Source organism: Pseudophryne corroboree, chromosome 4 (assembly GCF_028390025.1).
Source record: "Pseudophryne corroboree isolate aPseCor3 chromosome 4, aPseCor3.hap2, whole genome shotgun sequence".
Classification (NCBI taxonomy): Eukaryota; Metazoa; Chordata; class Amphibia; order Anura; family Myobatrachidae; genus Pseudophryne; species Pseudophryne corroboree.
Window position 1 is genome coordinate 873,837,923 of NC_086447.1, and position 25,994 is coordinate 873,863,916.

Sequence of the window (25,994 nt, forward strand, 5' to 3'; positions counted from 1 at the left end):
AAAGTGCAAATAGCGCTACAACCTGATATCGTACACCTTAATCATAAACACTCCCAATTGATTTGGTGTCGCAACCAGAATTCAGGGTAGTCCAATTCCAAGATGGACCAAAACAAATGTTCTAATGGTAATTCAGTCGCGCCTTCAGTGTTTAAAAGTGGTTCACCAAGGAATCCTTAAATGACAACTTAATATGCGTACCAGATATAGAATGATCAACTGCTTTGTACAGGGTGCCTTTACATCAGGGGTTCTCTATATGGGTTACCTATATGGGTCATTGTACCCGACTACAAATATAATAGAAGCACTCCAGCACTTCATTGCACGTAGCCACTTTTTACAGTATTTTGCACAAACTCAGCACGAAGTCACTATTAAGAGCATATTACTGACACATTGCTCTACATATTCACACCTCACACGGATCCGGACGGATGCAAGAGGAAAAGGAGCACGCACAAGAGGAACCCCTGATGTAAAGGCACCCTGTACAAAGCAGTTGATCATTCTATATCTGGTACGCATATTAAGTTGTCATTTAAGGATTCCTTGGTGAACCACTTTTAAACACTGATGGCGCGACTGAATTACCATTAGAACACACACACACACACACACATAATAAGATTTTACTCACCGGTAAATCTATTTCTCGTAGTCCGTAGTGGATGCTGGGACTCCGTAAGGACCATGGGGAATAGCGGCTCCGCAGGAGACTGGGCACAACTAAAGAAAGCTTTAGGACTACCTGGTGTGCACTGGCTCCTCCCACTATGACCCTCCTCCAGACCTCAGTTAGGATACTGTGCCTGGAAGAGCTGACACAATAAGGAAGGATTTTGAATCCCGGGTAAGACTCATACCAGCCACACCAATCACACCGTATAACTCGTGATACAATACCCAGTTAACAGTATGAAATATAACTGAGCCTCTCAACAGATGGCTCAACAATAACCCTTTAGTTAAACAATAACTATATACAAGTATTGCAGACAATCCGCACTTGGGATGGGCGCCCAGCATCCACTACGGACTACGAGAAATAGATTTACCGGTGAGTGAAATCTTATTTTCTCTGACGCCCTAAGTGGATGCTGGGACTCCGTAAGGAACATGGGGATTATACCAAAGCTCCCAAACGGGCGGGAGAGTGCGGATGACTCTGCAGCACCGAATGAGCAAACTCTAGGTCCTCCTCAGCCAGGGTATCAAACTTGTAGAATTTTGCAAATGTGTTTGACCCCGACCAAGTAGCTGCTCGGCAAAGTTGTAAAGCCGAGACCCCTCGGGCAGCCGCCCAAGAGGAGCCCACCTTCCTCGTGGAATGGGTTTTCACTGATCTAGGATGCGGCAGTCCAGCCGCAGAATGTGCAAGCTGAATCGTACTACAGATCCAGCGAGCAATAGTCTGCTTTGAAGCAGGAGCACCCAGCTTGTTGGGCGCATACAGGATAAATAGCGAGTCAGTTTTCCTGACACTAGCTGTCCTGGAACATAATTTTTTAGGGCCCTGACTACGTCCAACAACTTGGAATCCTCCAAGTCTTTAGTAGCCGCAGGCACTACAATAGGTTGGTTCAAATGAAAAGCTGATACCACCTTAGGGAGAAACTGGGAACGAGTCCTCAATTCTGCCCTATCCATATGGAAAATCAGATAAGGGCTTTTACATGACAAAGCCGCCAATTCTGACACACGCCTGGCCGAAGCCAAGGCCAACAGCATGACCACTTTCCACGTGAGATATTTCAAATCCACGGTTTTAAGTGGCTCAAACCAATGCGACTTTAGGAAATCCAACACCACGTTGAGATCCCAAGGTGCCACTGGAGGTACAAAAGGGGGCTGAATATGCAGCACTCCCTTAACAAATGTCTGAACTTCAGGCAGTGAAGCCAGCTCTTTCTGGAAGAAAATCGACAGAGCCGAAATCTGGACCTTAATGGAACCCAATTTTAGGCCCATAGTCACCCCTGACTGTAGGAAGTGCAGAAAACGGCCCAGCTGAAATTCCTCCGTTGGGGCCTTCCTGGCCTCACACCACGCAACATACTTTCGCCACATGCGGTGACAATGGTTTGCGGTCACTTCTTTCCTAGCTTTAATCAGCGTAGGGATGACTTCCTCCGGAATGCCCTTTTCCTTCAGGATCCGGCGTTCAACCGCCATGCCGTCAAACGCAGCCGCGGTAAGTCTTGGAACAGACAGGGCCCCTGCTGCAGCAGGTCCTGTCTGAGCGGCAGAGGCCATGGGTCCTCCGAGATCAGTTCTTGAAGTTCCGGGTACCAAGCTCTTCTTGGCCAATCCGGAACAATGAGTATAGTTCTTACTCCTCTTCTTCTTATTATCCTCAGTACCTTGGGTATGAGAGGAAGAGGAGGGAACACATAAACCGACTGGTACACCCACGGTGTCACCAGAGCGTCCACAGCTATCGCCTGAGGGTCCCTTGACCTGGCGCAATATCTTTTTAGCTTTTTGTTGAGGCGGGACACCATCATGTCCACCTGTGGCCTCTCCCAATGGTGTACAATCATTTGGAAGACTTCTGGATGAAATCCCCACTCTCCCGGGTGGAAATCGTGCCAGCTGAGAAAGTCTGCTTCCCAGTTGTCCACTCCGGAAATGAACACTGCTGACAGTGCTAACACATGATTTTCCGCCCATCGGAAAATCCTTGTGGCTTCTGCCATCGCCCTCCTGCTTCTTGTGCCGCCCTGTTGGTATACATGGGCGACCGCCGTGATGTTGTCTGACTGGATCAGCACCGGCTGGTGTTGAAGCAGGGGTCTAGCCTAACTTAGGGCATTGTAAATGGCCCTTAGTTCCAGAATATTTATGTGTAGGGAAGTCTCCTGACTCGACCATAGTCCTTGGAAGTTTCTTCCCTGTGTGACTGCCCCCCAGCCTCGAAGGCTGGCATCCGTGGTCACCAGGACCCAGTCCTGTATGCCGAATCTGCGGCCCTCTAGAAGATGAGCACTCTGCAGCCACCACAACAGCGACACCCTGGCCCTTGGAGACAGGGTTATCAGCCGATGCATCTGAAGATGCGACCCGGACCACTTGTCCAACAGATCCCCCTGGAAGATCCTTGCATGGAACCTGTCGAATGGAATTTCTTCGTAAGAAGCTACCATCTTTCCCAGGACTCGCGTGCATTGATGCACCGACACCTGTATTTGTTTTAGGAGGTCTCTGACTAGAGATGACAACTCCTTGGCGTTCTCCTCCGGGAGAAACACTTTTTCCTGTTCTGTGTCCAGAACCATACCCAGGAACAGTAGACGCGTCGTAGGAACCAACTGCGACTTTGGAATATTCAGAATCCAGCCGTGCTGTTGTAGCACTTCCCGAGATAGTGCCACTCCGACCAACAACTGCTCCCTGGACCTCGCCTTTATAAGGAGATCGTCTAAGTAGGGATAATTATAACTCCCTTTTTTTTGAAGGAGTATCATCATTTCGGCCATTACCTTGGTAAATACCCTCGGTGCCGGGGACAGACCAACGGCAAAGTCTGGAATTGGTAATGACAGTCCTGTACCACAATTTTGAGGTACTCCTGGTGAGGAGGGTAAATGGGGACTTGATGTCCAGTGATACCATGTAATCCCCTTCGTCCAGGCTTGCAATAACCGCCCTGAGCGATTCCATTTTGAACTTGAACCTTCGTATATAAGTGTTCAAGGATTTCACTTTTAGAATGGGTCTCACCGAACCGTCTGGTTTCGGTACCACAAACATTGTGGAATAGTAACCCCGGCCTTGTTGAAGGAGGGGTACCCTGATTATCACCTGCTGGAAGTACAGCTTGTGAATTGCCGCCAGTACTACCTCCCTTTTCTCCGAGGGCAGCAGGCAAGGCTGATTTGAGGTAACGGCGAGGGGGAGTCGCCTCGAACTCCAGCTTGTATCCCTGTGATACTACTTGCAGAACCCAGGGATCCACCTGTGAGCGAGCCCACTGGTCGCTGAAGTTCCCGAGACGCGCCCCCACCGCACCTGGCTCCACCTGTGGAGCCCCAGCGTCATGCGGTGGACTCCGAGGAAGCGGGGGAAGATTTTTGATCCTGGGAACTGGCTGTCTGGTGCAGCTTTTTCCCTCTTCCCTTGTCTCTGTGCAGAAAGGAAGCGCCTTTGACCCGCTTGCTTTTCTGAAGCCGAAAGGACTGTACCTGATAATACCGTGCTTTCTTAGGCTCTGAGGAAACCTGAGGTAAAAAAATTTCTTCCCAGCTGTTGCTGTGGATACGAGGTCCCAGAGACCATCCCCAACAATTCCTCACCCTTATAAGGCAGATGTGCCTTTTAAAGTCAGCATCACCTGTCCACTGCCGGGTCCCTAATACCCTCCTGGCAGAATGGACATTGCATTAATTCTGGATGCCAGCCGGCAAATATCCCTCTGTGCATCCCTCATATACAAGACTACGTCTTTAATATGCTCTATGGTTAGCAAAACAGTATCCCTGTCCTGACAGGGTAACAGTGCAGCAGCACTATCCATGCTGAGGCAATTGCAGGTCTCAGTATAGTACCTGAGTGTGTATATACAGACTTCAGGATAGCCTCCTGCTTTATATCAGCAGGCTCCTTCAAAGTGGCCGTATCCTAAGACGGCAGTGCCACCTTTTTTGACAAACGTGTGAGCGCCTTATCCACCCTAGGGGATATCTCCCAACGTGACCTATCATCTGGCGGGAAAGGGTACGCCATCAGTAACTTTTTTAGAAATTACCAGTTTCTTATCGGGGGAACCCACGCTTCTTCACACACTTCATTCACTCATCTGATGGGGGAACAAAACACTGGCTGCTTTTTCTCCCCAAACATAAAACCCCTTTTATGTGGTACTTGGGTTAATGTCAGAAATGTGTAACACATTTTTCATTGCCGAGATCATGCAACGGATGTTCCTAGTGGATTGTGTATATGTCTCAACCTCGTCGACATTGGAGTCAGACTCCGTGTCGACATCTGTGTCTGCCATCTGAGGTAGCGGGCGTTTTTTTTTTTTGAGCCCCTGATGGCCTTTGAGACGCCTGGGCAGGCGCGGGCTGAGAAGCCGGCTGTCCCACAGCTGTTACGTCATCCAGCCTTTTATGTAAGGAGTTGACACTGTCGGTTAATACCTTCCACCTATCCATCCACTCTGGTGTCGGCCCCACAGGGGGCGACATCACATTTATCGGCATCTGCTCCGCCTTTCACGTAACCTTCCTCATCAAACATGTCGACACAGCCGTACCGACACACCGCACACACACAGGGAATGCTCTGACTGAGGACAGGACCCCCACAAAGTCCTTTGGGGAGACAGAGAGAGAGTATGCCAGCACACACCACAGCGCTATATAATACAGGGATTCACACTACCCACAGTGATTTTTCCCTTATAGCTGCTATAATACACAATTCTGCACCTAAATTTAGTGCCCCCCCTCTCTTTTTAACCCTTTGAGCCTGAAAACTACAGGGGAGAGCCTGGGGAGCTGTCTTCCAGCTGCACTGTGAAGAGAAAATGGCGCCAGTGTGCTGAGGGAGATAGCCCCGCCCCTTTTTCGGCTGACTTTCTCCCACTTTTTTATGGATCTCTGGCAGGGGTATTTTTCACATATATAGCCTCTAGGACTATATATTGTGATTTTTTTTTTGCCAGCCAAGGTGTTAATATTGCTGCTCAGGGCGCCCCCCCCAGCGCCCTGCACCCATCAGTGACCGGAGTGTGAGGTGTGCATGAGGAGCAATGGCGCACAGCTGCAGTGCTGTGCGCTACCTTGTTGAAGACCGAAGTCTTCTGCCGCCGATTTTCAGGACCATCTTCTTGCTTCTGGCTCTGCAAGGGAGACGGCGGCGCGGCTCCGGGACCGGACGATCGAGGTCGGGCCCTGTGTTCGATCCCTCTGGAGCTAATGGTGTCCAGTAGCCTAAGAAGCCCAAGCTAGCTGCAAGCAGGTAGGTTCGCTTATTCTCCCCTTAGTCCCTCGTAGCAGTGAGTCTGTTGCCAGCAGATCTCACTGAAAATAAAAAACCTAAAAGTATACTTTCTTTTCTAGGAGCTCAGGAGAGCCCCTAGTGTGCATCCAGCTCAGCCGGGCACAAGATTCTAACTGAGGTCTGGAGGAGGGTCATAGTGGGAGGAGCCAGTGCACACCAGGTAGTCCTAAAGCTTTCTTTAGTTGTGCCCAGTCTCCTGCGGAGCCGCTATTCCCCATGGTCCTTACGGAGTCTCAGCATCCACTTAGGACGTCAGAGAAATAAATAAATATATATATATATATATATATATATATATATATATATATATATATATATATATACACACACACATACATACATACATACATACATACATACATACATACATACACACACATATAATAAGAATTTACTTACCGATAATTCTATTTCTCGTAGTCCGTAGTAAATGCTGGGAACTCCGTAAGGACCATGGGGAATAGCGGCTCCGCAGGAGACTGGGCACAAGAGTAAAGCTTTTGGACTACCTGGTGTGCACTGGCTCCTCCCCCTATGACCCTCCTCCAAGCCTCAGTTAGGATACTGTGCCCGGACGAGCGTACACAATAAGGAAGGATTTTGAATCCCGGGTAAGACTCATACCAGCCACACCAATCACACCGTACAACCTGTGATCTGAACCCAGTTAACAGCATGATAACAGAGGAGCCTCTGAAAAGATGGCTCACAACAATAATAACCCGATTTTTGTAACAATAACTATGTACAAGTATTGCAGACAATCCGCACTTGGGATGGGCGCCCAGCATCCACTACGGACTACGAGAAATAGAATTATCGGTAAGTAAATTCTTATTTTCTCTGACGTCCTAGTGGATGCTGGGAACTCCGTAAGGACCATGGGGATTATACCAAAGCTCCCAAACGGGCGGGAGAGTGCGGATGACTCTGCAGCACCGAATGAGAGAACTCCAGGTCCTCCTCAGCCAGGGTATCAAATTTGTAGAATTTTGCAAACGTGTTTGCCCCTGACCAAGTAGCAGCTCGGCAAAGTTGTAAAGCCGAGACCCCTCGGGCAGCCGCCCAAGATGAGCCCACCTTCCTTGTGGAATGGGCTTTTACAGATTTTGGCTGTGGCAGGCCTGCCACAGAATGTGCAAGCTGAATTGTACTACAAATCCAACGAGCAATAGTCTGCTTAGAAGCAGGAGCACCCAGCTTGTTGGGTGCATACAGGATAAACAGCGAGTCAGATTTTCTGACTCCAGCCGTCCTGGAAACATATATTTTCAGGGCCCTGACTACGTCCAGCAACTTGGAGTCCTCCAAGTCCCTAGTAGCCGCAGGTACCACAATAGGCTGGTTCAAGTGAAACGCTAAAACCACTTTAGGGAGAAATTGAGGACGAGTCCTCAATTCTGCCCTGTCCGTATGAAAAATTAGGTAAGGGCTTTTATAGGATAAAGCCGCCAATTCTGAGACACGCCTGGCTGAAGCCAGGGCCAACAGCATTACCACTTTCCATGTGAGATATTTTAAGTCCACAGTGGTGAGTGGTTCAAACCAATGTGATTTTAGGAACCCCAAAACTACATTGAGATCCCAAGGTGCCACTGGAGGCACAAAAGGAGGCTGTATATGCAGTACCCCCTTGACAAACGTCTGAACTTCAGGAACTGAAGACAGTTCTTTCCCGAAGAAAATCGACAGGGCCGAAATTTGAACCTTAATGGACTCTAATTTTAGGCCCATAGACAGTCCTGTTTGCAGGAAATGCAGGAAACGACCCAGTTGAAATTCCTCTGTAGGGGCCTTCCTGGCCTCGCACCACGCAACATATTTACGCCAAATACGGTGATAATGCTGTACGGTTACATCCTTCCTGGCTTTGATCAGGGTAGGGATGACTTCATCCGGAATGCCTTTTTCCTTCAGGATCCGGCGTTCAACCGCCATGCCGTCAAACGCAGCCGCGGTAAGTCTTGGAACAGACAGGGTCCCTGCTGGAGCAGGTCCCTTCTTAGAGGTAGAGGCCACGGGTCCTCCGTGAGCATCTCTTGAAGTTCCGGGTACCAAGTCCTTCTTGGCCAATCCGGAGCCACGAGTATAGTCCTTACTCCTCTCCTTCTTATGATTCTCAGTACCTTGGGTATGAGAGGCAGAGGAGGGAACACATACACTGACTGGTACACCCACGGTGTTACCAGAGCGTCCACAGCTATTGCCTGAGGGTCCCTTGACCTGGCGCAATACCTGTCTAGTTTTTTGTTGAGGCGGGACGCCATCATGTCCACCTTTGGTTTTTCCCAACGGTTCACAATCATGTGGAAGACTTCTGGGTGAAGTCCCCACTCTCCCGGGTGGAGGTCGTGTCTGCTGAGGAAGTCTGCTTCCCAGTTGTCCACTCCCGGAATGAACACTGCTGACAGTGCTATCACATGATTCTCCGCCCAGCGAAGAATCCTTGCAACTTCTGCCATTGCCCTCCTGCTTCTTGTGCCGCCCTGTCTGTTTACGTGGGCGACTGCCGTGATGTTGTCTGACTGGATCAGCACCGGCTGACCTTGAAGCAGAGGTCTTGCTAGGCTTAGAGCATTGTAGATGGCCCTTAGCTCCAGGATATTTATGTGAAGTGATGTCTCCAGGCTTGACCACAAGCCCTGGAAATTTATTCCCAGTGTGACTGCACCCCAGCCTCTCAGGCTGGCATCCGTGGTCACCAGGACCCAGTCCTGAATGCCGAATCTGCGGCCCTCTAGAAGATGAGCACTCTGCAACCACCACAGGAGAGACACCCTTGTCCTTGGTGACAAGATTATCCGCTGATGCATCTGAAGATGCGACCCGGATCATTTGTCTAGCAGATCCCACTGGAAGGTTCTTGCGTGGAATCTGCCGAATGGGATTGCTTCGTAAGAAGCCACCATCTTTCCCAGGACCCTTGTGCATTGATGCACTGAGACTTGGCCTGGTTTTAGGAGATTTCTGACTAGTTCGGATAACTCCCTGGCTTTCTCCTCCGGGAGAAACACCTTTTTCTGGACTGTGTCCAGGATCATCCCTAGGAATAGAAGTCGTGTCGTCGGGATCAGCTGCGATTTTGGAATATTGAGAATCCAACCGTGCTGGCGCAGCACTATCTGAGATAGTGCTACTCCGACTTCCAACTGTTCCCTGGATCTTGCCCTTATCAGGAGATCGTCCAAGTAAGGGATAACTAAAACTCCCTTCCTTCGAAGGAGTATCATCATTTCGGCCATTACCTTGGTAAAGACCCGGGGTGCCGTGGACAATCCAAACGGCAGCGTCTGAAACGGATAGTGACAGTTCTGTACCACAAACCTGAGGTACCCTTGGTGAGAAGGGTAAATTGGGACATGTAGGTAAGCATCTTTGATGTCCAGAGACACCATATAGTCCCCTTCTTCCAGGTTTGCAATCACTGCTCTGAGTGACTCCATCTTGAATTTGAACCTTTGTATGTAAGTGTTCAAGGATTTTAGGTTTAAAATTGGTCTCACCGAGCCGTCCGGCTTCGGTACCACAAATAGTGTGGAATAGTACCCCTTTCCCTGTTGTAGGAGGGGTACCTTGATTATCACCTGCTGGGAATATAGCTTGTGAATGGCTTCCAATACTGCCTCCCTGTCTGAGGGAGACGTCGGTAAAGCAGACTTTAGAAAACGGCGAGGGGGAGACGTCTCGAATTCCAATTTGTACCCCTGAGATACCACCTGAAGGATCCAGGGGTCCACTTGCGAGTGGGCCCACTGCGCACTGAACTTCTTGAGACGGGCCCCCACCGTGCCTGAGTCCGCTTGTAAAGCCCCAGCGTCATGCTGAGGACTTTGCGGAGGCGGGAGAGGGCTTTTGTTCCTGGGAACTGGCCGTTTGCTGCAGCCTTTTTCCTCTCCCTCTGCCACGGGGCAGAAATGAGGCGCCTTTTGCCCGCTTGCCCTTATGGGGCCGAAAGGACTGCGCCTGATAATACGGCGTCTTCTTAGGTTGAGAAGCTACCTGGGGTAAAAATAAGAATTTACTTACCGATAATTCTATTTCTCGTAGTCCGTAGTGGATGCTGGGGACTCCGTCAGGACCATGGGGAATAGCGGCTCCGCAGGAGACAGGGCACAAAAATAAAGCTTTAGGATCAGGTGGTGTGTACTGGCTCCTCCCCCTATGACCCTCCTCCAAGCCTCAGTTAGGATACTGTGCCCGGACGAGCGTACACAATAAGGAAGGATATTGAACCCCAGGTAAGACTCATACCAGCCACACCAATCACACCGTATAACTTGTGATCTGAACCCAGTTAACAGTATGATAAACGTAGGAGCCTCTGAACAGACGGCTCACAACAAATAACAACCCGATTTTTTTGTAACAATAACTATGTACAAGTATTGCAGACAATCCGCACTTGGGATGGGCGCCCAGCATCCACTACGGACTACGAGAAATAGAATTATCGGTAAGTAAATTCTTATTTTCTCTAACGTCCTAAGTGGATGCTGGGGACTCCGTCAGGACCATGGGGATTATACCAAAGCTCCCAAACGGGCGGGAGAGTGCGGATGACTCTGCAGCACCGAATGAGAGAACTCCAGGTCCTCCTCAGCCAGGGTATCAAATTTGTAGAATTTTGCAAACGTATTTGCCCCTGACCAAGTAGCAGCTCGGCAGAGTTGTAATGCCGAGACTCCCCGGGCAGCCGCCCAGGATGAGCCCACTTTCCTTGTGGAATGGGCCTTGACAGATTTAGGTTGTGGCAAGCCTGCCACAGAATGTGCAAGTTGAATTGTGCTACAAATCCAACGAGCAATCGTCTGCTTAGAAGCAGGAGCACCCATCTTGTTGGGTGCATACAATATAAGCAGTGAGTCAGACTTTCTGACTCCCGCCGTTATTGAAATATATATTTTCAATGCCCGGACCACGTCCAACAACTTGGAATCCTCCAACTCGTTAGTAGCCGCAGGCACCACAATAGGCTGGTTCAGGTGAAACGCTGACACCACCTTAGGCAGAAAATGAGGACGCGTCCGCAGTTCTGCCCTGTCCGTATGGAAAATCAGATATGGGCTCTTATATGATAAAGCCGCCAATTCTGATACTCTCCTGGCTGAAGCCAGGGCCAGTAGCATGGTTACTTTCCATGTGAGATACTTCAGCTCCACCGATTTGAGCGGCTCAAACCAATGGGATTTGAGAAAATCCAAGACTACATTAAGATCCCACGGTGCCACTGGGGGCACAACCGGGGGCTGTATATGTAGTACTCCTTTTACAAAGGTCTGGACTTCAGGAACTGAAGCCAATTCTTTCTGGAAGAAAATCGACAGGGCCGAAATTTGAACCTTAATGGACCCCAATTTGAGGCCCCTAGACAATCCTGTTTGCAGGAAATGTAGGAATCGACCCAGTTGAAATTCCTCCGTGGGGGCCTTCCTGGCCTCACACCACGCAACGTATTTTCTCCAAATGCGGTGATAATGTTGTGCAGTCACCTCCTTCCTGGCTTTTACCAGTGTAGGAATGACCTCTTCCGGAATGCCTTTTTCCTTTAGAATTCGGCGTTCAACCGCCATGCCGTCAAACGCAGCCGCGGTAAGTCTTGGAATAGACACGGTCCCTGCTGAAGCAGGTCCCGTCTTAGAGGTAGAGGCCACGGATCCTCCGTGAGCATCTCTTGAAGTTCCGGGTACCAAGTTCTTCTTGGCCAATCCGGAGCCACTAGTATCGTTCTTACTCCCTTCTGCCGTATAATTCTCAGTACTTTTGGTATGAGAGGCAGAGGAGGGAACACATACACTGACTGGAACACCCACGGTGTTACCAGAGCGTCCACAGCTATTGCCTGAGGATCTCTTGGCCTGGCGCAATACCTGTCCAGTTTTTTGTTGAGGTGGGACTCCATCATATCCACCATTGGTTTTTCCCAACGGTTCACAATCATGTGGAAGACTTCTGGATGAAGTCCCCACTCTCCCGGGTGTAGATCGTGTCTGCTGAGGAAGTCTGCTTCCCAGTTGTCCAATCCCGGAATGAATACTGCTGACAGTGCTATCACATGATCTTCTGCCCAGCGAAGAATCCTTGCAGCTTCTGCCATTGCTGTCCTGCTTCTTGTGCCGCCCTGTCTGTTTACGTGGGCGACTGCCGTGATGTTGTCCGACTGGATCAACACCGGCTGACCCTGAAGCAGGGGTTTTGCCAGACTTAGAGCATTGTAAATCGCTCTTAGCTCCAGTATATTTATGTGAAGAGACATCTCCAGGCTTGACCATACTCCCTGGAAGTTTCTTCCTTGTGTGACCGCTCCCCAGCCTCTCAGACTGGCATCCGTGGTCACCAGGACCCAGTCCTGTATGCCGAATCTGCGGCCCTCTAACAGATGAGCACTCTGCAACCACCACAGAAGAGACACCCTTGTCCGTGGCGATAAGGTTATCCGCTGATGCGATCCGGACCATTTGTCCAGCAGATCCCACTGAAAAGTTTGTGCGTGGAATCTGCCGAATGGAATCGCTTCGTAAGAAGCCACCATCTTTCCCTGGACTCTTGTGCATTGATGTACAGACACTGTCCCTGGTTTTAGGAGGTTCCTGACAAGTTCGGATAACTCCCTGGCTTTCTCCTCCGGAAGAAACACCTTTTTCTGAACCGTGTCCAGAATCATTCCCAGGAACAGCAGACGTGTTGTCGGGGTCAACTGAGATTTTGGAAAATTCAGAATCCACCCGTGTTGTTGCAGCACTACTTGGGTTAGTGCTACTCCGTCCTCCAGCTGTTCTCTGGACCTTGCCCTTATCAGGAGATCGTCCAAGTAAGGGATAATTAATACGCCTCTTCTTCGCAGAAGAATCATCATTTCGGCCATTACCTTGGTAAAGACCCGAGGTGCCGTGGACAATCCAAACGGCAGCGTCTGAAACTGATAATGACAGTTTTGCACCACGAACCTGAGGTACCCTTGATGTGAAGGGCAAATTGGGACATGCAGGTAAGCATCCTTTATGTCCAGGGACACCATAAAGTCCCCTTCTTCCAGATTCGCTATCACTGCTCTGAGTGACTCCATCTTGAACTTGAATTTTTGTATGTACAGGTTCAAAGATTTCAGATTTAGAATAGGTCTTACCGAGCCGTCCGGCTTCGGTACCACAAATAGCGTGGAGTAATACCCCTTTCCCTGTTGTAGGAGGGGTACCTTGACTATCACCTGCTGAGCAAACAGCTTGTGAATGGCTTCCAATACCGTCGCCCTGTCTGAGGGAGACGTTGGCAAAGCAGACTTTAGGAACCGGCGAGGGGGAGACTTCTCGAATTCCAACCTGTAACCCTGAGATACTACCTGCAGAATCCAGGGGTCCACCTGTGAGCAAGCCCACTGTGCGCTGAAATTCTTGAGTCGACCCCCCACCGTTCCTGAGTCCGCTTGTAAGGCCCCAGCGTCATGCTGAGGGCTTTGCAGAACCCTGGGAGGGCTTCTGTTCCTGGGCAGGGGCTGCTTGCTGCCCTCTCTTACCCCTTCCTCTGCCCCTAGGCAGATATGACTGTCCTTTTGTCCGCTTGTTCTTATAGGACCGAAAGGACTGCGGCTGAAAAGACGGTGTCTTTTTCTGTTGGGAGGGGGTCTGAGGTAAAAAGGTGGATTTTCCGGCAGTTGCCGTGGCCACCAGATCCGATAGACAGACGCCAAATAATTCCTCCCCTTTATACGGCAATACTTCCATATGTCGTTTGGAATCCGCATCACCTGACCACTGTCGCGTCCATAAACTCCTTCTGGCAGATATGGACATCGCATTTACTCTCGATGCCAGAGTGCAAATATCTCTCTGCGCATCTCGCATATAAAGGAAAGCATCCTTTAATTGCTCTATAGTCAATAAAATACTGTCCCTATCCAGGGTATCAATATTTTCAGTCAGGGAATCCAACCAGACGACCCCAGCACTGCACATCCAGGCTGAGGCGATGGCCGGTCGCAGTATAACACCAGTATGTGTGTATATACTTTTTAGGGCAGTTTCCAGTCTCCTATCTGCTGGATCCTTGAGGGCGGCCGTATCCGGAGACGGTAACGCCACTTGTTTTGATAAGCGTGTGAGCGCCTTATCCACCCTAGGGGGTGTTTCCCAGCGCGCCCTAACCTCTGGCGGGAAAGGGTATAATGCTAATAACTTTTTTGAAATTAGCATTTTTCTATCTGGGTTAAACCACGCTTCATCACATACATCATTTAATTCCTCTGATTCAGGAAAAACTACAGGTAGTTTTTTCACCCCCCACATAATACCCCTTTTTGTGGTACTTGCAGCATCAGAGATATGCAAAGCCTCCTTCATTGCCGTGATCATATAACGTGTGGCCCTACTTGAAAATACGTTTGTTTCATCACCGTCGACACTAGATTCAGTGTCTGTGTCGACCGACTGAGGTAAAGGGCGCTTTACAGCCCCTGACGGTGTCTGAGACGCCTGGGCAGGTACTAACTGGTTTGCCGGCCGTCTCATGTCGTCAACTGATTTTTGTAATGTGCTGACATTATCACGTAATTCCATAAACAAAGCCATCCATTCCGGTGTCGACTCCCTGGGGGGTGACATCACCATTATCGGCAATTGCTCTGCCTCCACGCCAACATCGTCCTCATACATGTCGACACACACGTACCGACACACAGCAGACACACAGGGAATGCTCTTATCGAAGACAGGACCCCACTAGCCCTTTGGGGAGACAGAGGGAGAGTTTGCCAGCACACACCCAAGCGCTATAATATATATGGGAACAACCTTATATAAGTGTTGTTCCTTATAGCAGCTTAAATATATCCAGTATATCGCCAAAAAATGCCCCCCCTCTCTGTTTTACCCTGTTTCTGTAGTGCAGTGCAGGGGAGAGTCCTGGGAGCCTTCCTCACAGCGGAGCTGAGCAGGAAAATGGCGCTGTGTGCTGAGGAGAATAAGCCCCGCCCCTATTTCGGCGGGCTTTCCTCCCGTGGATTTAGATAATTGGCATGGGTTAAATACATACATATAGCCTTAATGGCTATATGTGATGTATTCTTTTGCCTTAAGGTAATAAAATATTGCTGCCCAGGGCGCCCCCAGCAGCGCCCTGCACCCTCCGTGACCGCTTGGTGTGAAGTGTGTGACAACAATGGCGCACAGCTGCAGTGCTGTGCGCTACCTTCATGAAGACTGAAGAGCCTTCTGCCGCCTGTTTCCGGACCTTCAATCTTCAGCATCTGTAAGGGGGGTCGGCGGCGCGGCTCCGGGACGAACCCCAGGGTGAGACCTGTGTTCCGACTCCCTCTGGAGCTAATGGTGTCCAGTAGCCTAAGAATCCAATCCATCCTGCACGCAGGTGAGTTGAAATTCTCTCCCCTAAGTCCCTCGATGCAGTGAGCCTGTTGCCAGCAGGACTCACTGAAAATAAAAAACCTAAAAAACTTTTTCTAAGCAGCTCTTTAAGAGAGCCACCTAGATTGCACCCTGCTCGGACGGGCACAAAAACCTAACTGAGGCTTGGAGGAGGGTCATAGGGGGAGGAGCCAGTACACACCACCTGATCCTAAAGCTTTATTTTTGTGCCCTGTCTCCTGCGGAGCCGCTATTCCCCATGGTCCTGATGGAGTCCCCAGCATCCACTTAGGACGTTAGAGAAAATGTGGATTTTCCAGCAGTTGCCGTGGCTACCAGGTCTGATAGACCTACCCCAAATAACTCCTCCCCCTTATAAGGCAATACTTCCATGTGCCTTTTAGAATCCGCATCACCTGACCACTGCCGCGTCCATAAACCTCTTCTTGCAGAAATGGACAGCGCGCTAACTCTTGATGCCAGTCGGCAAATATCCCTCTGTGCATCACGCATATATAGAAATGCATCCTTTAAATGCTCTATAGTCAGTAATATACTGTCCCTATCTAGGGTATCAATATTTTCAGTCAGGGAATCCGACCACGCCAGGCCCGCACTGCACATCCAGGCTGAGGCGATTGCTGGTCGCAGTATAACACCCGTGTGAGTGTATATACATTTTAGGATATTCTCCAGCTTTCTATCGGCAGGTTCCTTTAGGGCGGCCGTATCAGGAGAGGGTAGTGCTACCTGTTTAGACAAGCGTGTGAGCGCTTTATCCACCCTAGGGGGTGTTTCCCAACGTGCCCTATCCTCTGGCGGGAAAGGGTACGATGCCAATAACCTTTTAGGAATTATCAGTTTTTTATCGGGGGAAACCCACGCCTCATCACACACTTCATTTAATTCCTCGGATACAGGAAAAACTACAGGCAGTTTTTTCTCACCAAACATAATACCCTTTTTAGTGGTACTTGTATTATCAGAGATATGCAATACATTTTTCATTGCTTCAATCATGTAACGTGTGGCCCTAGTGGAAGTCACGTTTGTCTCCTCATCGACACTGGAGTCAGTATCCGTGTCTGTGTCTGCCATTTGAGGTAACGGGCGTTTTAAAGCCCCTGATGGCGTTTGAGACCCCTGGACAGGCACAAGCTGAGTAGCCGGCTGTCTCATGTCGTCAACTGTCTGTCGTAAAGAGCTGACACTGTCACGCAATTCCTTCCATAAGCTCATCCACTCAGGTGTCGACTCCCTAGGGGGTGACAACTCTATAATAGGCAATTGCTCCGCCTCCATCTCATTTTCCTCCTCAAACATGTTGACACAATCGTACCGACACACCGCACACACACAGGGAATGCTCTGATAGAGGACAGGACCCCACTAGCCCTTTGGGGAGACAGAGGGAGAGTATGCCAGCACACACCAGAGCGCTATATATAGACAGGAATACCACTATAAAATGTGCTTTTCCCTTTATAGCTGCTGTTAGTATTAAAACTGCGCCAAATTAGTGCCCCCCTCTCTTTTTTACCCTTTTCTGTAGTGCAGGACTGCAGGGGAGAGTCAGGGAGACGTCCTTCCAGCGGAGCTGTGATGGAAAATGGCGCCCGTGTGCTGAGGAGATAGGCTCCGCCCCCTTCTCGGCGGCCTTTTCTCACGCTTTTTGGTGAGTTCTGGCAGGGGTTAAAATACATCCATATAGCCCTGGGGGTTATATGTGGTGTATTTATGCCAGCCAAGGTGTTTACATTGCTGCTCAGGGCGCCCCCCCCTAGCGCCCTGCACCCTCAGTGACCGAAGTATGAAGTGTGCCTGAGTAACAATGGCGCACAGCTGCAGTGCTGTGCGCTACCTTGTTGAAGACCGATGTCTTCTGCCGCCGATTTTTCCGGACCTCTTCTTGCTTCTGGCTCTGTAAGGGGGCCGGCGGCGCGGCTCTGGGACCGAGCTCCGAGGCTGGGCCTGTGTTCGGTCCCTCTGGAGCTAATGGTGTCCAGGAGCCTAAGAAGCCCAAGCTACCACCACTTAGGTAGGTTCGCTTCTTCTCCCCTTAGTCCCTCGATGCAGTGAGCCTGTTGCCAGCAGGTCTCACTGAAAATAAAAAACCTAAAACTAAACTCTCACTAAGAAGCTCAGGAGAGCCCCTAGTTTGCACCCTTCTCGGCCGGGCACAAAAATCTAACTGAGGCTTGGAGGAGGGTCATAGGGGGAGGAGCCAGTGCACACCAGGTAGTCCTAAAGCTTTACTTTTGTGCCCAGTCTCCTGCGGAGCCGCTATTCCCCATGGTCCTTACGGAGTTCCCAGCATCCACTAGGATGTCAGAGAAATTTTATATATATATATATATATATATATATATATATATATATACACATACATACATACATACATATATACACACACACACATACATACATACATATACACACACACACACACACACAGATATATACATGCATACATATACACACACACACAGGTGGTTCAGTAAGTAAGGTAACAAGACCTCTCACATGTGTTATGCTCTCTATTTCATTTCCCGCCAGACCAGAGCAGGTAAACCAAAGAGAATGAGTGTAATCAGAGTTCTGCATCTAAGGGCAGCCGGAATTCCCCCCCCCCCCCCCCCCCAAGTTGCCGAGGTGTACACCGAGACAGGCCTGGGGCACTGCCTGTGACGGATGTGCTTGGCCGGCCGGATCACTGCTCATCTTGAACGTTTGTCGTGCCGTTATCAAAGACAGTGCGCCACACCACACCTCTCTGTGACATGACACCGTACATTGTGACAACCTGGCTGAATGTCAGCTGCAGATGTACCCCCTTAGATGCAGGAACGGATTACACTACGCACCTCAATGTGTGACCATGTTTCCGCAAGCCCGCCATCTTACACCTGATGCTGGGGCAGTATGACTGATATGAGGTCTAATGGCCGTGAGGGGAAGCAGCGGTCAATCTGCTCTGGTCTGGCAGGAAATTAGCATAGATGAAATTAGCAAATACAGAACATTAAACATGTGAGAGGTCTTGTTACCTTGCTTATTGGACAACCCTCACATACATATACACATATAAGCACACCATGTTTCCCCTCATTCTCTACAGTCCACCGCTCACTGCCCAGAATCGGTCAGATAGGAAGGAGGCAGAGGGTGCATACACTGCACATTTTCCTGTTGTACTGCGGATTTAGCTACAGCGGGCAGAACATGACCCAGGCCTCCCACTGACATAGCCCAGCCTGACAGACCAACATTCCGCACGCAATGCACATGTGGTGGGCAAAGTGTAAATGTCAAAACATGTGCACTGCAGGTGGGGGGCAGATGTAACATGTGCAGAGAGAGTTAGATGTGGGTTGGGTGTGTTCAAACTGAAATCAAAATTGCAGTGTAAAAATAAAGCAGCCAGTATTTACTCTGCACAGAAACAATATAACCCACCCAAATCTAACTCTCTCTGCACATGTTATATCTGCCTCCCCTGCAGTGCACATGGTTTTGCCCATAAGCTAACAAATTTGCTGCTGCGATTAGATCTGAATTAGGCCCAGGGTCTTAAATGGTGTATTAAACTCCCAAGCAGAGGGAGGGCAGAGCTAGGCTGGAGAAGGGACACCACCAGCCACAGCCCCATCACTAAATGTTGTGTAACATTAGGGTCACCAGTCCGGGTGATGCTCGGGATAGATTAGAGAATCCATTGGGGGTGGTGGAAGGCACCCGTGTGTAACACTGTGTATAACACCTGCTATGTGGGGAAACTGGTCAGCATTATTTCCCAGCACACTGAATAGACAATAGTTACCACCCTAATCCATTCCCCAGAGCCGGAGTGTCTCCCCCCCCCCAGCAGTCCAGAGCGAGCCCTGGGGTTACAATGATAAAGGACATATCACAGGGAACCTACCTGTCTGCATCAGTGACCAGTGCCAGTCTCCCATAGTCCCAGGCCACTTTCCTCAGGATGGAGAAGAGAAACAGCAGACCCTGTATAGATGGACACAGAAGCACATATATAGTAATACCCAGAAGCATTATGTATGCAACAAAAACAGACACTGACACGGGCATTACCCATAATCCTGTGCTGCGGTCATGACAATATAACACAGACACAGGCAGTCTCCATAATACTGTGCTGCGGTCATGACAATATAACACAGTATAAACAATCCTTATATACACACAGATGTCCTGGGTGGTCAATTTAATGTCCCTCCCCGGATGTCTGTGGGTAAACAATATTTCAGGCGCACCAATAAAAGAGTTTTAATAAATATTGCCCCAATTCTATCAAGAAAAGGGACCGATAACGTTATACCGATTGCCTCTTATTAAAAACAAGCTGCTCCCACTTATAGCTAGAAGTATACTATACGTTAATCACAGATATATTATAGAGAGCGCTACACACCTGCCGTGTCTATAAACTTATAGTGCAATTTAAGGTAACAATTATACCAACATAGTATATATATAAAAAAGTGCTTAAAATATTCTTTATATATTATAAACAATTTATTGCACATAAAAAGCTAGATCTTTCACAACTTTATGTTAATCACTGATTCACATAAATGGAAACACCCAGAAAGCTAATGGTTACTAAAATAGCTATTGGGACAGTCCTTGGTCTCCAACTCCAGTGAGATACATGTGTTGCCACTCCTAATAACGAACTTTACTTTGTGTCAAACGACCATGATTGGTAATTTTGTATCGTTATTTCCAAACTCTCCATAACACTGTGCTGCAGTCATGACAATATAATACAGACACAGGGGCATCCTGCATAATACTGTGCTGCGGTCATGACACTATAATACAGACACACGGGCATTCTCCATAATACTGTGCTGCGGTCATGATAATATAACACAGACCCAGGCATTCTGCATAATCCTGTGCTGCGGTCATGACAATATAACACAGACACACGGGCATTCTCCATAATACTGTGCTGCGGTCATGATAATATAACACAGACACGGGCATTCTCCATAATCCTGTGCTGCGGTCATGATAATATAACACAGACACGGGCATTCTGCATAATCCTGTGCTGCGGTCATGACAATATAACACAGACACACGGGCATTCTCCATAATACTGTGCTGCGGTCATGATAATATAACACAGACACGGGCATTCTCCATAATCCTGTGCTGCGGTCATGATAATATAACACAGACACGGGCATTCTGCATAATCCTGTGCTGCGGTCATGACAATATAACACAGACACACGGGCATTCTCCATAATCCTGTGCTGCGGTCATGATAATATAACACAGACACGGGCATTCTCCATAATCCTGTGCTGCGGTCATGATAATATAACACAGACACAGGCATTCTGCATAATCCTGTGCTGCGGTCATGACAATATAACACAGACACACGGGCATTCTCCATAATACTGTGCTGCGGTCATGACACTATAACACAGACATTCTCCATAATACTGTGCTGCGGTCATGACACTATAATACAGACACACTGGCATTCTCCATAATACTGTGCTGCTGTCATGACACTAGAACACAGACACACGGGCATTCTCCATAATACTGTGCTGCTGTCATGACACTAGAACACAGACACACGGGCATTCTCCATAATACTGTGCTGCTGTCATGACACTAGAACACAGGCACACGGGCATTCTCCATAATAGTGTGCTGCTGTCATGACACTAGAACACAGACACACGGGCATTCTCCATAATACTGTGCTGCGGTCATGACACTATAATACAGACACAGGGGCATTCTGCATAATACTGTGCTGCGGTCATGACACTATAATACAGACACAGGGGCATTCTGCATAATACTGTGCTGCGGTCATGACAATATAACACAGACACACGGGCATTCTCCATAATACTATGCTGCGGTCATGACACTATAATACAGACACACGGGCATTCTCCATAATATGTCCTGCGGTCATGACAATATAACACAGGCACACAGGCATTCTGCATAATACTGTGCAGCGGTCATGACAATATAACACAGACACACAGGCATTCTCCATAATACTGTGCTGCGGTCATGACACTAAAACACAGACACACGGGCATTCTCCATAATACTGTGCTGCGGTCATGACACTATAATACAGACACAGGGGCATTCTGCATAATACTGTGCTGCGGTCATGACAATATAACAGACACACGGGCATTCTCCATAATACTGTGCTGCGGTCATGACACTATAATACAGACACAGGGGCATTCTGCATAATACTGTGCTGCGGTCATGACACTATAATACAGACACACGGGCATTCTCCATAATACTATGCTGCGGTCATGACACTATAATACAGACACACGGGCATTCTCCATAATATGTCCTGCGGTCATGACAATATAACACAGGCACACAGGCATTCTGCATAATACTGTGCTGCGGTCATGACAATATAACACAGACACACGGGCATTCTCCATAATACTGTGCTGCAGTCATGACACTAGAACACAGACACACAGGCATTCTGCATAATACTGTGCTGCGGTCATGACAATATAACACAGACATTCTCCATAATACTATGCTGCGGTCATGACACTATAATACAGACACACGGGCATTCTCCATAATATGTCCTGCGGTCATGACAATATAACACAGGCACACAGGCATTCTGCATAATACTGTGCTGCGGTCATGACAATATAACACAGACACACGGGCATTCTCCATAATACTGTGCTGCGGTCATGACACTATAATACAGACACAGGGGCATTCTGCATAATACTGTGCTGCGGTCATGACAATATAACAGACACACGGGCATTCTCCATAATACTGTGCTGCGGTCATGACACTATAATACAGACACAGGGGCATTCTGCATAATACTGTGCTGCGGTCATGACAATATAACAGACACACGGGCATTCTCCATAATACTATGCTGCGGTCATGACACTATAATACAGACACACGGGCATTCTCCATAATATGTCCTGCGGTCATGACAATATAACACAGGCACACAGGCATTCTGCATAATACTGTGCTGCGGTCATGACAATATAACACAGACACACGGGCATTCTCCATAATACTGTGCTGCAGTCATGACACTAGAACACAGACACACAGGCATTCTGCATAATACTGTGCTGCGGTCATGACACTAATACAGACACACGGGCATTCTCCATAATATGTCCTGCGGTCATGACACTAGAACACAGACACACAGGCATTCTGCATAATACTGTGCTGCGGTCATGACAATTATTGATTTATGGAATCATATTTATGAATATTAATATTTAATATATCATATATGGTATTTAATATATGGATATATTTCAATTAATATGCATTATCATATATATCTGCAAATATATTATGTCAGGCTTACAAACTAATTGGCTGATACATATATGCAGTCCTTATACATATGACTTATGAAGTTATTAAGTTAAGATTCCTTAAAGAGAGTTCAAGCTTGAATATTACCGCTCTTTTTATATGATTCTTTATTTACAGGCAGATCAAATCGTACAGAATAAGATATACACAGTAGTGATATATATACTAATTATAATTATATATGCTTCCTTCGTTACATAACATAAAACAACATGACATAAGTTTCACAAACAGTTTCAATTGCTAACATAAAATGTATACTTGCAAGTTAAAGATTGCCATCCCAAGAATCATTCCTTCTGCATGTTCTCCATGACTTCTCCTCCTGACTGACTTCCTTCCTTCTCCTTCTTCTTCTCCCTCTCCCTCTTCCTTCTAACTCCTAACTACAAGTCTGGTCCTTTTATCTCATATTTTACCAATTCAAACTATCATATTCTCATAGTTTCCAATGGAATAGGTAATTATAGGTTTGTCAGATTCCAAGGTGTAATAAAACAAACATTGAACTGGGCTGTCGTGTCCTGTTCACGGAGGCATGGTGTCATAAAAGTGTGGTGTCCACACTGCCTTAAGCAAGTATAGTATTGTAAAATCTGGAATGTCTTTTCATCCAAAGTTCTGTTGTATTGACAAGTTTTCCTGGGGTCGGTTACACAATGTTTTATCAATGGATGTGATCTCTTTTCATAGTAGTTAATTTATACTCCCTAGCTTTTAACCTTCACTGGACAATAGACAAACCAGTAGATTCTGATCTACTGTAAGCACACCTGTGAATTCCAATGACCAACAGAGCTCTGTCACATACCTATTATCATTTATGGCCTAATACCTTTTCTCTACAATGACTCTTGATCTTACTGTAACCTCTCTGGCCTTATTTATGACTAGAGCAGAATAAACCTGTTCCCTACACTATTTTTTACCATCTTGCTGTAAAACACAAATATACAGTATATCTATATAAACACATACACAAACCTAATCTCTTAAATCAGCTAAACATTACCTCATACATTCAAACTTATTTCATATCTATTCCTTACTATATATATCCAGTATACTGTCCACTATGGTAACATCGCCTATTTATAATGAATTATATTTTGATTCAGACAATATCCATTGCCCTAATATTATACTAAGTGCAGACAATTACCTATAAGGCAACACAATATAACACAGACATTCTCCATAATACTATGCTGCGGTCATGACACTATAATACAGACACACGGGCATTCTCCATAATACTGTGCTGCGGTCATGACACTATAATACAGACACACGGGCATTCTCCATAATACTGTGCTGCAGTCATGACCCTAGAACACAGACATTCTGCATAATACTGTGCTGCGGTCATGACACTAGAACACAGACACACGGGCATTCTCCATAATACTGTGCTGCTGTCATGACAACATAACACAGACACACAGGCATTCTCCATAATACTGTGCTGCGGTCATGACACTAGAACACAGACACACGGGCATTCTCCATAATACTGTGCTGCGGTCATGACACTATAATACAGACACAGGGGCATTCTGCATAATACTGTGCTGCGGTCATGACAATATAACACAGACACACGGGCATTCTCCATAATACTATGCTGCGGTCATGACACTATAATACAGACACACGGGCATTCTCCATAATATGTCCTGCGGTCATGACAATATAACACAGGCACACAGGCATTCTGCATAATACTGTGCAGCGGTCATGACAATATAACACAGAAACACGGGCATTCTCCATAATACTGTGCTGCAGTCATGACACTAGAACACAGACACCGGCATTCTGCATAATACTGTGCTGCGGTCATGACAATATAACACAGACATTCTCCATAATACTATGCTGCGGTCATGACACTATAATACAGACACACGGGCATTCTCCATAATACTGTGCTGCGGTCATGACACTAGAACACAGACACAGGGACATTCTGCATAATACTGTGCTGCGGTCATGACAATATAACACAGACACACGGGCATTCTCCATAATACTATGCTGCGGTCATGACACTATAATACAGACACACGGGCATTCTCCATAATATGTCCTGCGGTCATGACACTAGAACACAGACATTCTGCATAATACTGTGCTGCGGTCATGACAATATAACACAGACACACGGGAATTCTCCAAAATACTGTGCTGCGGTCATGACAATATAACACAGACACACGGGCATTCTGCATAATCCTGTGCTGCGGTCATGACACTAGAACACAGACACACAGGCATTCTGCATAATACTGTGCTGCGGTCATGACAACATAACACAGACATTCTCCATAATACTGTGCTGCTGTCATGACAATATAACACTGACACACGGGCATTCTGCATAATCCTGTGCTGCGGTCATGACACTAGAACACAGACACACGGGCATTCTGCATAATCCTGTGCTGCGGTCATGACAATATAACACAGAAACACAGGCATTCTCCATAATACTGTGCTGCGGTCATGACAATATAACACAGACACACGGGCATTCTCCATAATATGTCCTGCGGTCATGACACTAGAACACAGACACACAGGCATTCTGCATAATACTGTGCTGCGGTCATGACAATATAACACAGACATTCTGCATAATACTGTGCTGTGGTCATGACAATATAACACAGACACACAGGCATTCTCCATAATACTGTGCTGCGGTCATGACACTATAATACAGACACAGGGGCATTCTGCATAATACTGTGCTGCGGTCATGACAATATAACACAGACATTCTGCATAATACTGTGCTGCTGTCATGACAATATAACACAGACACACGGGCATTCTCCATAATACTATGCTGCGGTCATGACACTATAATACAGACACACGGGCATTCTCCATAATACTGTGCTGCGGTCATGACACTATAACACGGACAGTCTCCATAATCCTGTGCTGCGGTCATGACAATATAACACAGACACACGGGCATTCTCCATAATACTATGCTGCGGTCATGACACTATAATACAGACACACGGGCATTCTCCATAATACTGTGCTGCGGTCATGACACCATAACACGGACATTCTCCATAGTACTGTGCTGCGGTCATGACAATATAACACAGACACACAGGCATTCTGCATTATACTGTGCTGCGGTCATGACAATATAACACAGACATTCTGCATTATACTGTGCTGCGGTCATGACAC

The 25,994-nt window shown here is 47.6% G+C and overlaps 1 protein-coding gene across 4 annotated transcripts in view; it reads right to left on the bottom strand.

Moving 5' to 3' along the window:
* TMEM63B (transmembrane protein 63B) overlaps positions 1-25,994 on the bottom strand; it is a 128,320-nt gene that overhangs the window by 44,311 nt on the left and 58,015 nt on the right. For all 4 annotated transcript variants that reach the window (XM_063918827.1, XM_063918828.1, XM_063918829.1 and 1 more), the window contains exon 3: positions 19,282-19,361. In XM_063918827.1, coding sequence (XP_063774897.1) covers positions 19,282-19,361 — 80 coding nt within the window. The remainder of the gene's footprint in view (positions 1-19,281; positions 19,362-25,994) is intronic.